The sequence below is a fragment of the Ranitomeya variabilis genome, chromosome 7, assembly GCF_051348905.1.
Source record: "Ranitomeya variabilis isolate aRanVar5 chromosome 7, aRanVar5.hap1, whole genome shotgun sequence".
Taxonomy (NCBI): Eukaryota; Metazoa; Chordata; class Amphibia; order Anura; family Dendrobatidae; genus Ranitomeya; species Ranitomeya variabilis.
Genome location: NC_135238.1, coordinates 191,962,916 through 191,976,683, shown reverse-complemented (window position 1 = coordinate 191,976,683; position 13,768 = coordinate 191,962,916). Strand labels below are relative to the sequence as shown.

General features: G+C 43.4%; 1 protein-coding gene across 2 annotated transcripts in view; it reads left to right on the top strand.

Annotated features, from left to right (window-relative positions):
- ITPRID2 (ITPR interacting domain containing 2) overlaps positions 1–9,381 on the top strand; it is an 82,180-nt gene extending 72,799 nt beyond the window's left edge. For both annotated transcript variants that reach the window (XM_077272588.1, XM_077272589.1), the window contains 3 exons: positions 1,124–1,555; positions 3,765–3,878; positions 7,596–9,381. In XM_077272588.1, the coding sequence (XP_077128703.1) occupies positions 1,124–1,555; positions 3,765–3,875 (543 nt within the window). In that variant the 3' untranslated portion in view covers positions 3,876–3,878; positions 7,596–9,381. The remainder of the gene's footprint in view (positions 1–1,123; positions 1,556–3,764; positions 3,879–7,595) is intronic.
- The last annotated feature ends 4,387 nt before the right edge of the window (positions 9,382–13,768 follow it).

Below are 13,768 nucleotides of genomic sequence, written 5' to 3'. Positions count from 1 at the left end.
TACTGTCTACCTGTTAAGGGTACAGTGCTGGGAAAAATAACTCTTAATTTGAATGCAGATTATGGGTCTGTGGACCCTTGGTGTTGGACAATTGCATTTTGGGCGCACTCAATTTCCAGAGCAAGAGCTGTCTCAACTCTGCCTTCATGTGTATGCACACTGACACTGCATTAGCCTGGCCCACAATGATGCTGTGTTTCTGTGTTGTCTTCCCTGGCTCCTCGCTGTGGACGCCATATAAGTGTGGTGATCGGCGACCCCAGAAAGGAGCCAGGGAGGAAAATGCTCCCTCCTACTCTGTGTGCGCCCGCAATGACACTGCCTAAGTTTGGCCATGTGCATGCACAGTCGGAGTTTGGGAGTCACGCTCTCTGGGAAGCAAGTGTTGTCAATCAAAAGTGCAAAATGAAGGTGTGTAACGGTGCATCGAGCTTTTAGCTACGTGAAGAATGCACCAAAACCCCCTCCGTTGCATTCACATTATTTTTTGAGCACTAAATGTTGTTGGCAGTCTGATTTCTATAGGGGCTTAGTCACCCATGTCACTGCATAGAACGTCTGTCAGCCCCAAAATGCATTTGAGAGTTTAACGGTCGCGTACATTTGCGGGCCTATTCACAGGTTCTCCTAAAAACATGTCATGTGCTAGTCTTATCGCTTGCTCAACGGTATCGGGACTCCCTTCTAAAAAAAGATGGAAAGAGCCAGGCATGCATGACTCCTAGAGTTGAGAGACTTGCTGCACTTTGGTGCAGGGGCCACGTCTGCAGTCCTTGTTGCTCAACTCTTCACAACCAGGGCTGAGGAGTCAGTGTCGTGGAGTCGGTGACATGGGAATTGAGGAGTCTGAGTCGGAGGTTTGGCTTATTGACTCCACAGCCCTGTTCACAACCACCAGTCCAATTTTTGGATGGCCCGTTAAAGGGCCTCATTCTCCAGATAGGTGTGGGTTCCTCCACTGGGGCTCTCCTCTATTACACTTGATTGCAAATCCTGCGTTTGTTCTAGTGTTGGCAGTCACTAAGTCCAATGTGCCTTTCTATGATCTTTTAGACTCCATGCAGATATTTTTGTTTCTATGTATTACACATTAATTTGTGTGTTCCTTTTTTTTTTTCTCTAGGTGAATGAGCTGATTAGAGAGCAGAGCCATCTAAAATCAGAGCTAGGTTTAGAAGATTCAAGACTGGAGCATGGAGTTGATCGTTGCGAGTCTGTGTTATCCCCGGCACCCTCTGATTCTTCCTCGGTTTGCTCCAGTTCACTTAACAAATACAGGAAAGGTCCACTAAAGTCTTCGGACTCTCTTGATAAATCCAAAATCCAAACGTCACCAGGAAAAGCTGTATATCGTGCTACTGTAGCTTTGACTCCAAGTCCTCCGACCAGAACTGGAGTCAGTGAGAACTTGACAGAGGAGTCACCGGAGGAACATGGGAGCCTAAATCTGGAGTCCACAGAAAAGCGAGAATCGGATTTTTACCAACCTGTTGCTGAAGCTGGTCCACGTTGGAGTCCTGAAGAAAATCAAGAATTGCAACAAGTAATTCGAGAGGTAAATTACGGTGTCTGACACGCACTCAAAGTGGTTGCTTAAATATTAGTTTCAGTGTAAAATTGGTTATTTTCTGATTACACATACTACTAGTCTCCCTTCCTGTTCTGTAGATGACTTTTTAATGGTCTCCTCACACCGGATTGCAATGATATGGGACGCCTCTATGTGCAGTAAATAACATGATCCACCAGTCGCAATGTTACAGCTGACCCTGCTCACCCTCTCTTCTCAATGACCTTGAGTATTGCATGCTCAGATAATGCTTCCATAAGTAAATGGGGTCTGAGTCAAACGGCCGTTAAACTCGGACAGGGAGAGGATCACAAAGCAGTGCTCGGACTGGCTGTCTGCTCTCCTGACCTGATGGTGACAGCATGTATTTATGAGCAGCTGTTATGTTCGCAAGAGCAGGCGGCCAGTCCGAGCATTGCATGGCGATCTTTGTACAGGTTATACGTCCCTCGGACTCTTCCCTAATGCTGCTATCATCCATGTTTAAAAAAAAAAAAAAAAACAGGAATGTATCTAATATTACTCCTATTAACTCGTGAGAAAATTGCAAGATTTCTTTATGTTTTAGCAAAGTGGAAAAAATGTTAAGAATAAAAATAAAAAAAATCCTGAAAATTAAGGCGCTGAGATGCAATTCCCTGCACAGTGAAGCTGTCAGAAGCGCTGATGTGCAGGGGGAAAACTTCATGCTGCAGCTCCTTCATGCTCACAAAGGGTCAGGGTATCGGGATGGTAAATGGTGGCATGTCCTACCATTATGCGAAGATGAGCATAAACCTTTCAATAGCAATACGTCAAATTCTCCAGCCGGCTCGGGTTAAAGTGGTTCCATAGTTTTTATTTTATAAAGTTAAAATCGTTCTATGGAATTATTTTAGTCTGAACCGGCTGGAGAATTTGGTTTTTGCTATTCAGACGCCACTGTAAGCAGAAGTTGTCTCCACTAAGGAGTTAAGAGAGTTTTGAATCCGAGTTATTTTAGGTTCTTTGCATTTAAAACATAGTATGACTAATTAAAATTGGTATTGTTGTAATTGAAAACTTAACTGCTGTGAAAAGATGGTGCTTTTGACTGCAGAATTGGGGTCTAGTTTTGTAGAGATACTTTTCAGAATAGTTATTCACTGGCTGGTTGACAAACAGACTTGCTGTTGTGTGGTGGGAGTGAGAGCTGCATCAATCCTGGTAGAACAATGTGGAGGACAGATGACATTCTGTTCACTGCTGATGTGAATGTACATTTCTGAGTAGAAGGTGACAGGAGAAATGTGTGGCCGTAGTTACTACTACTCTGCTGGACACAGAGTCTTATTCATCTCCCGGATCATGTGTCTGTGTTTGGGTGGTACGCATGATGGTAATGTGACCTGGGCACTGCCCACACTGTACGCTCACACTGCTGAAGTCATAGATCGTGTATCATCCAAATTCTGACCATTTACTCCCATCTGTGCAGCTAGGCCTCATGGGCTGCATGTCGTGGGAGCATTATAGCATCTATATTACTGTAGCTTACATTGATAGCGGTCTTTCTTACCAGGACCTATTAGGAATGCCAAGATGTTCCCACATTACAGCTGCCTCCATGAGGCTGTAGGAGAGCATTCAGACAAGTAATATGCAATAACTGAAGCATACTTAGAAGCATTTTTTTTTTTTTAAAGCCCCTAATCATGGGTGGCGTTGGCTGTAGGCTGGTGGCGTTGGCTCAAAAGCTTGTTCAACGCTGTACACAGCCGGTACCTTCTGTTTAACCATTTAAATGCCACAGCCAGTACGACAGCTGCATGGTTGTGATCCAATTCGAGCATCTTTCGGACATGCTGCAATGCAGGTTGCCATGTCCTCCTGAAGGCTCCTGTCACTTTTCAGATTCCCTGAAGCACCGCCTGCGATTGGGTTTCTCGAGATTGCTTGTACTATATACTGCAATACTAAAGTGTTGCTTCATAGAGGAAAATTCACAGTCAAATATCTTTTTGTCCGTGAGTGACAAACTTTCTGGTGCGTTTTTTTTTGCCCTCTTGTCAGTGTTTGTCACTACTCTCCACCACGAAAGGCAACATAAAGGGATCAAAACATATGTACCCCAATTTTTATTTTTTTTTGCAATTAATGACTTGAATGCACAGGACAGAATCTAATTACCAAATAAACAAACTATAGAGCTAATCATATCCTCTCTATTTTTAAGATTAAAGAAGCAATTGTTGGGGACATTCGGCGAGAAATAGTAAGTGGACTTCTAGCAGCTGTATCTTCTCCAGTGCGATCAATGGATGGAAAAAATGATGGGAGGATTTAAAGGGTAAGTTGTCGGCATGTTTAATGTCATTCACTTGAGTAGGACAAAGCCGCAATACTCCTGAAGGCAAACCATTGTGCCGTACATGTTACACGGAGATACCCAGCAATTGTAGGATTTTCATAGTCCCTTTAAAAGATAATCACTGGGGGATACGGAGTCAGTCAACCATTCTTTTACTGGAGTCATTAATATTTAATACAAACAAGACCTCACACGGCCATATTGACGAAAAAATTAAAAAGTTATGGCTCTAGGAAGGAGAGCAAAAACGAAAATACCCGGGGTGTTGAGGGGTTAACCCCTTCCCGACCTGTCACAGCGTATGCGTCGTGAAAGTCGGTGCCCATCCGACCTGTGACGCATATGCTGGGTCACAGAATGATCACGTCCCTGCAGATCGGGTGAAAGGGTTAACTGTAATTTCACCCGATCTGCAGGGACAGGGGGAGTGGTACTTCAGCCCAGGGGGAGTGGCTTCATCCCCCCATGGCTACGATCGCTCTGACTGGCTGTTGAAAGTGACATTTCACTTTCAATCAGAGCAATCGTAATATTTCACCAATGAAAATTGGTGAACTATTACAATCCAGCCATGGCCGATGCTGCAATCTCGTCGGCCATGGCTGGAAACCGCAATCTGCCTCCGTCCTGTCCTGTGCTCGGCTCCCCCCGCAGTCCGATCTCACGCCCCTGCTGTCCGATCCCGCCCCCACTGTCCGATCCCACCCCCGCATACTTAACGACCTCCGGTGTCTCTCCCGGTGTCCGTCAGTCTTCTGCATGGGCGCCGCTATCTTCCAAAATGGCGGGTGCATGCATAGTGCGCCCGCCGAATCGGCCGGCAGATTCATTCCGGTACATTTTAATCACTGTGATAGGTTCTATCACAGCGATCAAAATTAAAAAAAATAATAAATAAACCCCTCCCTTTATCACCCCCATAGGTAGGGACAATAATAAAATAAAGAAAATATATTTACTTATATTTTTCCGTAAGGGTTAGAACTAGGGTTAGGGTTAGAACTAGGGTTAGAGTTAGAATTAGGCTATGTGCACACGGTGTGGATTTGGCTGCGGATCCGCAGCGCATAGGCCGCTGGGGATTCGTAGCAGTTTTCAATCATGTTTACAGTACCATGTAAACGTATGGAACACCAAATCTGCTGTGCCCATGCTGCGGAAAATACCGTATGGAAACGCTGCATTGTATTTTCCGCAGCATGTCAATTCTTTGTGCGGATTCCGCAGCGTTTTACACCTGTTCCTCAATGGGAATCCGCAGGTGAAATCCGCACAAAAAACACTGGAAATCCACAGTAAATCCGCAGGTAAAATGCAGTGCGTTTTACCTGCGGATCTTTCAGAAACTGTGCGCAAAAATCCTCACACGAATCTGAAACGTGGGCACACAGGGTTAGGGTTGGAATTAAGGTTAGGGTTGGAAATGGGGTTAAGATTAGGGTTAGGGGAGTGTTGGGGTTAGGCTTGTTGTTAGGGTTTGGGATTAGGGGTGGGATAAGGGTGATGGCTAGAGATGGGATTAGGGTTAGGGGTGTGTTGGGGTTAGTGTTGAAGTTAGAATTGAGGGGTTTCCACTGTTTAGGCACATCAGGGGACTCCAAACGCGACATGGCGCCACCATTGATTCCAGCCAATCTTGCGTTCAAAAAGTCAAATGGTGCTCCCTCCCTTCCGAGCCCCGACGTGCGCCTAAACAGTGATTTACCCAAGCATATGGGGCATAAGCGTACTCAGGAAAAATTGCACAACAACTTTGGGCATCTAATTTCTCCTGTTACCCTTGGGAAAATAACAAAATGGGGTCTAAAAACTTATTTTTGTGTGAAAAATATGATTTTTTATTTTCACTGCTCTGCGTTATAAATTTCTGTGAAGCACTTGGTTCAAAGTGCTCACCATACATCTAGATAAGTTCCTTGGGGGTCTAGTTTCCAAAATGGGGTCACTTGTGGGGGGTTTCTACTGTTTAGGCACATCAGGGGCTCTGCAAACGTAACATGACGCTCGTAGACCATTCCATCAAAGTCTGCATTCCAAAACGTCACCACTTCCTTCCGAGCCCAGACGTGCACCCAAACAGTGGTTTACCCCCACATATGGGGTATCAGCATACTGAGGACAAATTGCACAACAACCTTTGGGGTCCAATTTCTTCTGTTACCCTTGTGAAAATAAAAAATTGCAGGCTAAAAAATAATTTTTGAGGAAAGAAAAATGATTTTTTTATTTGCACGGCTCTGTGTTATAAACTTCTGTGAAGCACTTGGGGGTTCAAAGTGCTCACCACACATCTAGATAAGTTCCTTGGGGGGTCTAGTTTCCAAAATGGGGTCACTTGTGGGGGAGCTCCAATGTTTAGGCACACAGGGGCTCTCCAAACGTGACATGGTGTCCGCTAACGATTGGAGCTTATTTTTAATTCCAAAGTCAAACGGCGCTCCTTCCCTTCCGAGCCCTGCCGTGCGCACAAACAGTGGTTCCCCCCCACATATGGGTTATCGGCGTACTCAGGACAAATTCTACAATAACTTTCGGGGACCAGTTTCTCCTTTTACCCTTGGGAAAATTAAAAAAATTGTTGTTAAAAGATCTTTGTGTGTGAAAAGTGAAATGTTCATTTTTTCCTTCCATGGTGCTTCTGCTGCTGTGAAGCACCTGAAGGGTTAATAAACTTCTTGTATGTGGTTTTGAGCACCTTGAGGGGTGCAGTTTTTAGAATGGTGTCACTTTTGGGTATTTTCAGCCATATAGACCCCTCAAACTAACTTCAAATGTGAGGTGGTCCCTAAAAAAAAAATGGTTTTGTAAATTTTGTTGTAAAAATGAGAAATCGCTGGTCAAATTTTAACCCTTATAACTTCCTAGCAAAACAAATTTCCTTTCCAAAATTGTGCTGATGTAAAGTAGACGTGGGTAATGTTATTTATTAACTATTTTGTGTCACATAACTCTCTGGTTTAACAGAGTCAAAATTTGAAAATTGCAAAATTTTCGCCAAATTTCCGTTTGTTTTTTTTTTGTTGTTTTTTCACAAATGCAAAATTATTGACCGAAATCTACTACTAACATGAAGCCCAATATGTCACGAAAAAACATTCTCAGAATCGCTAGGATCCGTTGACGCGTTCCTGAGTTATTACCTCATAAAGGAACACTGGTCAGAATTGCAAAAATGGCCAGGTCATTAAGGTCAAACTAGGCTGGGTCATGAAGGGGTTAAAGGACGCATCGTAAAAAAAAAAAAAGTTTCTATTGTCAAATATCAGATGGTTCCGCTATGATCCTATCCTGTAGTATGTTTACAATGGGACCATAAACAGCAATACACGTTCGTGCATTTGGAGGTCTTCGAGGTTTTCAATCGTTGTCCTCTGTCCAGCTGATTTGACCCAATATTCGTATCATTAGTATTTTAGACAACCATATGAAATGAGTTGGACACTTGCTCTCTAGGACACTTGCTCTCTAGGACACTTGCTCCTTAAAATTGTAAGTGATAACCACCACTTGGACTGTTGTATGTAATATGTAGCTTGGCTCCATGCGCTTTTTCCAGGAAAAAAAAATCATAGAATGCTTCCTTATGTGTTGTGTGTTTTTTTTTTTTTTTGTTTTTTTTTTTTTTTAATATTTCTCTTCTCTTGTACAATTTATTTTTTTTAATGCCTAAAGTTTTTTATTTATTTTTTTTAACAGATTTGAGTTCACACAAGTCGGTCGAACTCTTGGCAACCCGCAAGAAGAATTTTGATGAAGCTATTACGCAAAGTTCCAGAACCCAGGAGGACTATCTGCTGCTGAAACGATCTACTGTTTATCTTGTAACACCCCAAGCTCTTAATGTTTGACCATGTACCTTGTGTAGTTTGGGCACTTGTCTTTGCTTTCTGCCAATAAGAGGACTGTGGAGGTTTAAAAAAATATTTATTTTAATTGACAGTTACTAATTTTTTTTTTTATAACTTTTTTTTTTTCCTTTTTTTTTTTCCCCTTATGTTGGCTACTCGCTATGTGGAGATATAGAAATATGGCAAAGTAATGCATTGTTGGGTGAAATAAAATGACTAATATTAAAGTGCCTCTATGAGGTATAGACAATAAGTGCAATAAGTGATTTTTGCTCTGAGCTTGTAAGGAACTTCTTTTTTTTTTTTCTCTTTTTCTACTTCTGTGGAGTGCCACTTAACTACCAGTCACCCGCACATAGAGAGAACAGCCATGTTGGGAAGAACATTTGATAATGAGGATATAACAGAACCTTTGAGATATTGCTAAGGCATAATGCAGAAGTGTTTAGCAAATTTGCTTACGTTTTACATGGCAAGAGCTGCCTTAGCTGTTACCTTTTGTGGTGGATTCTATGCATTTAACTTTTTAAGCTACTTTTTAAAGGGGTTCTAAACGAGCATCTAATTGTTAAACTGAGGGCACGGAATACTGGCACCAAGCAGAAAGTGTGGCTTATATTGCAAAAAAATTGCTTCCTGAGAGTCTGGATTCCCTGCAAAATCATCCGTGCCTGCAGCTCCAAGGGTGACGCTGCTTGGATTGACTACTCTTTTAGCAGCTTCACCTTCAGCTCTGTAACCATAAAATGCAATATCCTATTCCGGTAGCTTGTACAGCAAAATATTTGTTTCTGGCAATGTGAGCACTTAAAGGGATTGTCCAAAACTGACATGAAAAATACCAAAAGCAGGGGATGTACAAAAAAAAAAGGGAGAAAAAAAATTTGCTTCTACTCGTCAATTCTCCGGCTGATCTGGCAGTCTCTCCCTTCTTTTTGACTTGTTCTGTGGCGATCACATGCTGACCACGGACTCGTGACCACCTCAGCCGATCACTGGACTCTGCAGTCTTGTGCCACATTGACTACAGCATGATCATCAACACGACTAATGGCATTATCAGTTGAGTATAAGCCATTTTTTATTTTGGCACATCCTTTGCTTTTACTAATGATTCTTTTCTTTATTTATTCTGGACAATCCCCCTTAATTTACTCTTTCTAAGGCTGCTAGACTCTACTAGACCCCTTTTGAGTTTTTACACTGAAAGTCATTAATCTTCATACACCGGATTTCTCGAACATTAGCTGTCTGTAGCTCAAACAACCTTCATGTGCCATATCTTAACACTATGACTGTTTTCTGTCATTTACTCTTTGCAGATAGTGTTTTTTTTTTTGTTTTTGTTTTTCTTTTCCGCGAGCCCTTTCTGGTTCGGTTTCCTTAACACCATCAGTTAATTGATGTTAAAATATTTATGTGAGTGTGATGTTAAGACCTGGTTTATTGCAGCACATTGGAGCAGAAGTGTTTTTTGTCTCATTTTTAGAGTTTTGTTCTTATGAGCTCTTATTGGAACAATAGTTGAGAATATAACTGTTGTGGAAAATCTAAAACTATATACATTTGTTACTCTATACACAAGGGCTGATTTCTAAATATATTAATAAAGTATTTATTTTGCATAAAAAAAATTGGTTTTGGATTTTCTCACTTTTGGTTTTCTGGGAGTTAGGGGATCATGCCATGTCCAGAAACTCAAAACAATTTTTACTATCCAGATACCATGGGGAAAATAAGTATTTCATACTGCTACATCTAGAAAGATTAGACATCTGTAATGTTTACCATAGGTACACGTGAACGGAGACAATCTAAAAATAAAAACTAAAATAAAAACTAGAAAATCACATCGTATGATTTTCAAATAATTAAATTTAATTTTATTGCTTGAAATAAGTATTTGATAACCTACCAACCAGCAAGAATTCTGACTCACAGACCTGTAAGTCTTTCTTTCCTACTCTGCACTCATCACCTGTATTAATTACACCTGTTTGTGTGTGGACATGTGTCTTTTATAACGTGTTTAATCACTCCAACATCTCCACCATGGCCAAGACCAAAGAGCTGGCTAAGGACACCAGTGACAAAATTGTACACCTGCACAAGCCTGGGATGGGCTACAGGACAATAAACAATATGCAAGCAGCTTGGTGAGAAGGCAACAACTGTTGGCACAATTAGAAAATTGAAGAAACACAAGATAACTGTTAATCTTCCTCGGTCTGGGGTTCCATGCAAGATCTCGTAATGTGGGATAAGGATTATTCTGAGAAGGGTCAGGAATCTGCAAGAACACGCGAGGACCTGGTCAATGACTTAGAGAGCTTTGATCAGTCTCAAAATTTCAGTTGGTCGCACACTACGCTGTCATGGATTAAAATCCTGCAGGGCACACAAGGTCCCCCTGCTCACACCAGCACATGTCCAGGGCCATTTGATTTGAAGTTTGCCAATGACCATCTGGATGATCCAGAGGAGAAGGTCATGTGGTCAGATGAGACCAAAATATAACTTTTTGGTATCAACTCCACTGTGTTTGGAGGAAGAAGGATGAGTACAACCCCAAGAACACCATGCATTGTGGGGAAAAAAATCATACTTTGGGTGTGTTTTTCTGCGAAGATGACAGGATGACTGTACGTATTGAAGGGAAGATGGATGGGGTCATGTACCGCGAGATATTGGCCAACAACCTTTTTTCCCTCAGAGCAATGAAGATGGGTCGTGGCTAGGTTTTCCAGCATGACAATGACCCAAAACAACCATGGCAACTGAGTGGCTCCATAAGAAGTATTTCAAGGTCCTGGAGTGGCATAGCCCGTCTCCAGACCTGAACCCATAGAAAATCTTGGGAGGAAGCTGAAACTCAGTGTTGCGCAGCGGCGGATCTGATATCTGAACGATTGGTATGGAGGATTGGACAAAAATCCCTGCTGCAGTGTGTGTGAAGCAGAGTTCGCATCTCGGCTTCAGGAAAATGGCCGCCGCGATCTCCATCTGCGCACGCGCGGCATCCCGCGGCCATTTTCCTGAAGCCTCGGGCAGCAGAGCGCTCCATCTGCGCACGCACGGCCACAGGAAGATGGCCGCCCCCACGATCACCAGGGGAATAGCGCAGATCGCGCTCTTTTTCCACACCTATGAAGTGGATTCGGGCCTTGGGCATGCGCAAACCACTACGCCACCAATGGAAAAATAAGCAAGATCTGGGGGAAGGAACAGCGATGTCACCACGCCCATCCGACCAGACCAGCCTGATTGACAGGCGAAAACGGCGACTTTGGTAACGTATTTCGGCAGCATAGGTGGGGAATCAGGGTCCACAAAATACACTATTGTAATGCACAGCTCAGGCCCTATTTAACGGTATTTTTATCTCATACGGAAAAAACGGGGTGACAGGTTCCCTTTAATGTATTCCCGCTCTTCAGTATATTATAAAGTGAAAGGAAACATTCAAAACTACTTGTTAAAAAAAAAAAAAAAAAAAAAAAAAAAAAGCGAGTCCTCATCCAACTATAGGCTGAAAAAAGACTTAGGTCTATAAAGTTGAACCTTGGAAACATTAAAAAAACGGAGCTGCCCTGGGTCTGGGCAAATATAAAATAAGAAAAACAGGAATGTTCCAGCGATGAAAAGGTAGGTCTAAAACTTTACTTTTGTTACAGGGATTTATAAAAAATTGTGACTGATATCACAGAGGTTAGGGCAGACCGGTGAGTTTCAGCGTTCAAGCCTTAGTCATGGTCATGTCCAACGAAAAAAAAGCGAGTCCTGGTCCAACTATGTCAATGGAAATATTAAAAAAAAAAATGTATGTCTTTACCCATTACTTGCCAGATTAGCAATTTTCTTTTTTTATTTAATGACAGATTTTTAATGATTTGGGTCCTAATGAATCAGAAACATAATTTGCAAAATTTTCTCTAGTTGCCTTCCACGACAGCCCAGGAGGTTGTCTCATACCCTAATGGGGACAGGAAGCACAAGAGGTTAAAAACCCCTCCCACCTCCCATTACCCAGTGTCTTTCCTGTTCCCCATGTGGCATGGAGAGGTTCCTGGTACGCTGCGCGGCCGGCTCTGGCAGTGCTACCTTATTCTTGTATAGGAAAGAATCAGCCGCACTCAAATGGTTGAAAGTTCAACAAACTGTGTAGTTTCTTTAATAAGATATACAATAAACATCACCAGGTGCTTTTTTAGGAGGTAACTGGGTGGCGGACTATTCAATTCGGGTAACGTTTCGACCCCAGCGGGTCTTTATCAAAACCTCACTTATGCCGAAGAGGTAGAGGAAAGGAGAAAGAGCCAAGTTCCCATAGGGCAGCTCTGGTGGAGTTGTGTGGAAGCGCGTCCGCCTGGTGGGTGATGACCTTATTCTTGTGTCGGGCACTAGTGGTCGGGCCCCCGGGCTTCCTCCTTTTTATGCTCCCATCTCCTCCGGATTCTGGGACCGCTATCCTGGTCCTCCTGCGTCCCCTTATGGGGGTAAAGCGGAACAGTGATCCCCTGCCGGAGGCCTCGCTGAGCTCTCCGGCGTCTCCCCCTCCTGTGCGTGCTGTTCGGCGACCCAGAAGTCACGTGGCGCTTCACTTCCGGGTCGGGCACTCCCGTACAGGAGCGCTGTTAGTTCCGGGATTCCGGACCTCTGAACGGCGTGTGAGGCACGCTGCATCCTCGCACGCCTGCCTGGGACTGGGGAGGGGACGGCTAATTGCCAGGCGCTGGAGCAGCATTTATTTTCTATATAAAGCTGCAGAAGACGTCTCAGGTAAGCCTGCTCAGCATGGATACATCTTGCCCTGCAGCTGCAGAGCCCAGCGCTCCCCAAGCCCCAGTAAGTGTGGCAGGGATGGGACCCATTTAAGGGTGGTTTTTAAAGTATACCTTCTCATACTGCTCCCTCTCTCGTTTCAGGGAGATAAGCCTGTCCATAAATCCACCACTAAGCGCAAATGTGCTGTATGTAATGAAAAACTGCCCTTAAAATGGGAGAAAAAATTGTGCCAACCCTGTATAGACAAAATAATCCGGGCCGAACATCCTTCACTAATAGAAGAGATACGTTCCTTAGGCAGGAGGTTCAAACCTCTTTAGCCATGTTTGCCCCTCCCCCGCCGCCATCACCACCCTCACCTGGTCCTTCGCTTTCCAAGAAAAGGAAGATCCAGGAATATTCTGACTCAGATTCTGATGGCTCTTATGCATCATCCTCAGTAAAATGGGAGGATGTTCTACCTCATAAAACTTCCGAAATCAGGAAATACCTTTTTTCATCTGAACATATTGAAGAATTAGTGTCCGCGGTGCGGAATACTATGGGGCTTAAAGAGGAACCCATTCCTCAGACAATACAGGATGAGTTATTTGGCATACATACTGATAAACAACTTGGCTTCCCCGTACATAAGAGTATCATTGATATGATCAATAATGAGTGGGAACTTCCAGAGAAACGGCTTACCACCCCGTCAGACTTTAAACACAGATTTCCTCTGGATGAGGATTCAATTAAATGGAACATCCCAAAAATAGATGTTCAGGTGGCAAAAAAGACCGCCCTAGCTTTCGAGGACTCCTCCCAATTAAAGGACCCCTTAGATAGGAAGATTGAAAGCCTACTCAAAAAATCCTGGGAAACTTCCACCTCGGCTCTCAGGTTCAATATTGTATCCACCTGTGTAGCCAGGTCTCTCTTCCGCTGGATGGAAGAATTAGAGAACCACATCTCTCAGGGTACTCCGAGAGATGAGGTGTTGGACTCCTTGCCTATTTTACATAGAGCAACTGGATTTCTTGCAGATGCCTCCATGGAATCCATCCGTGTAGCCGCCATATCTTTAGTCCAGACAAATTCGGCCAGAAGAGCTCTGGCTAAAGATGTGGAGTGGAGATGTCACTTCAAAAATAAAGTTGTGTTCCATTCCCTTTAAAGGTGACTGTTCGGGCCTTCATTAGATGACATCCTTGAAAAAGCCACAGACAGGAAAAAGACTTCCTGAACAGAGACCTC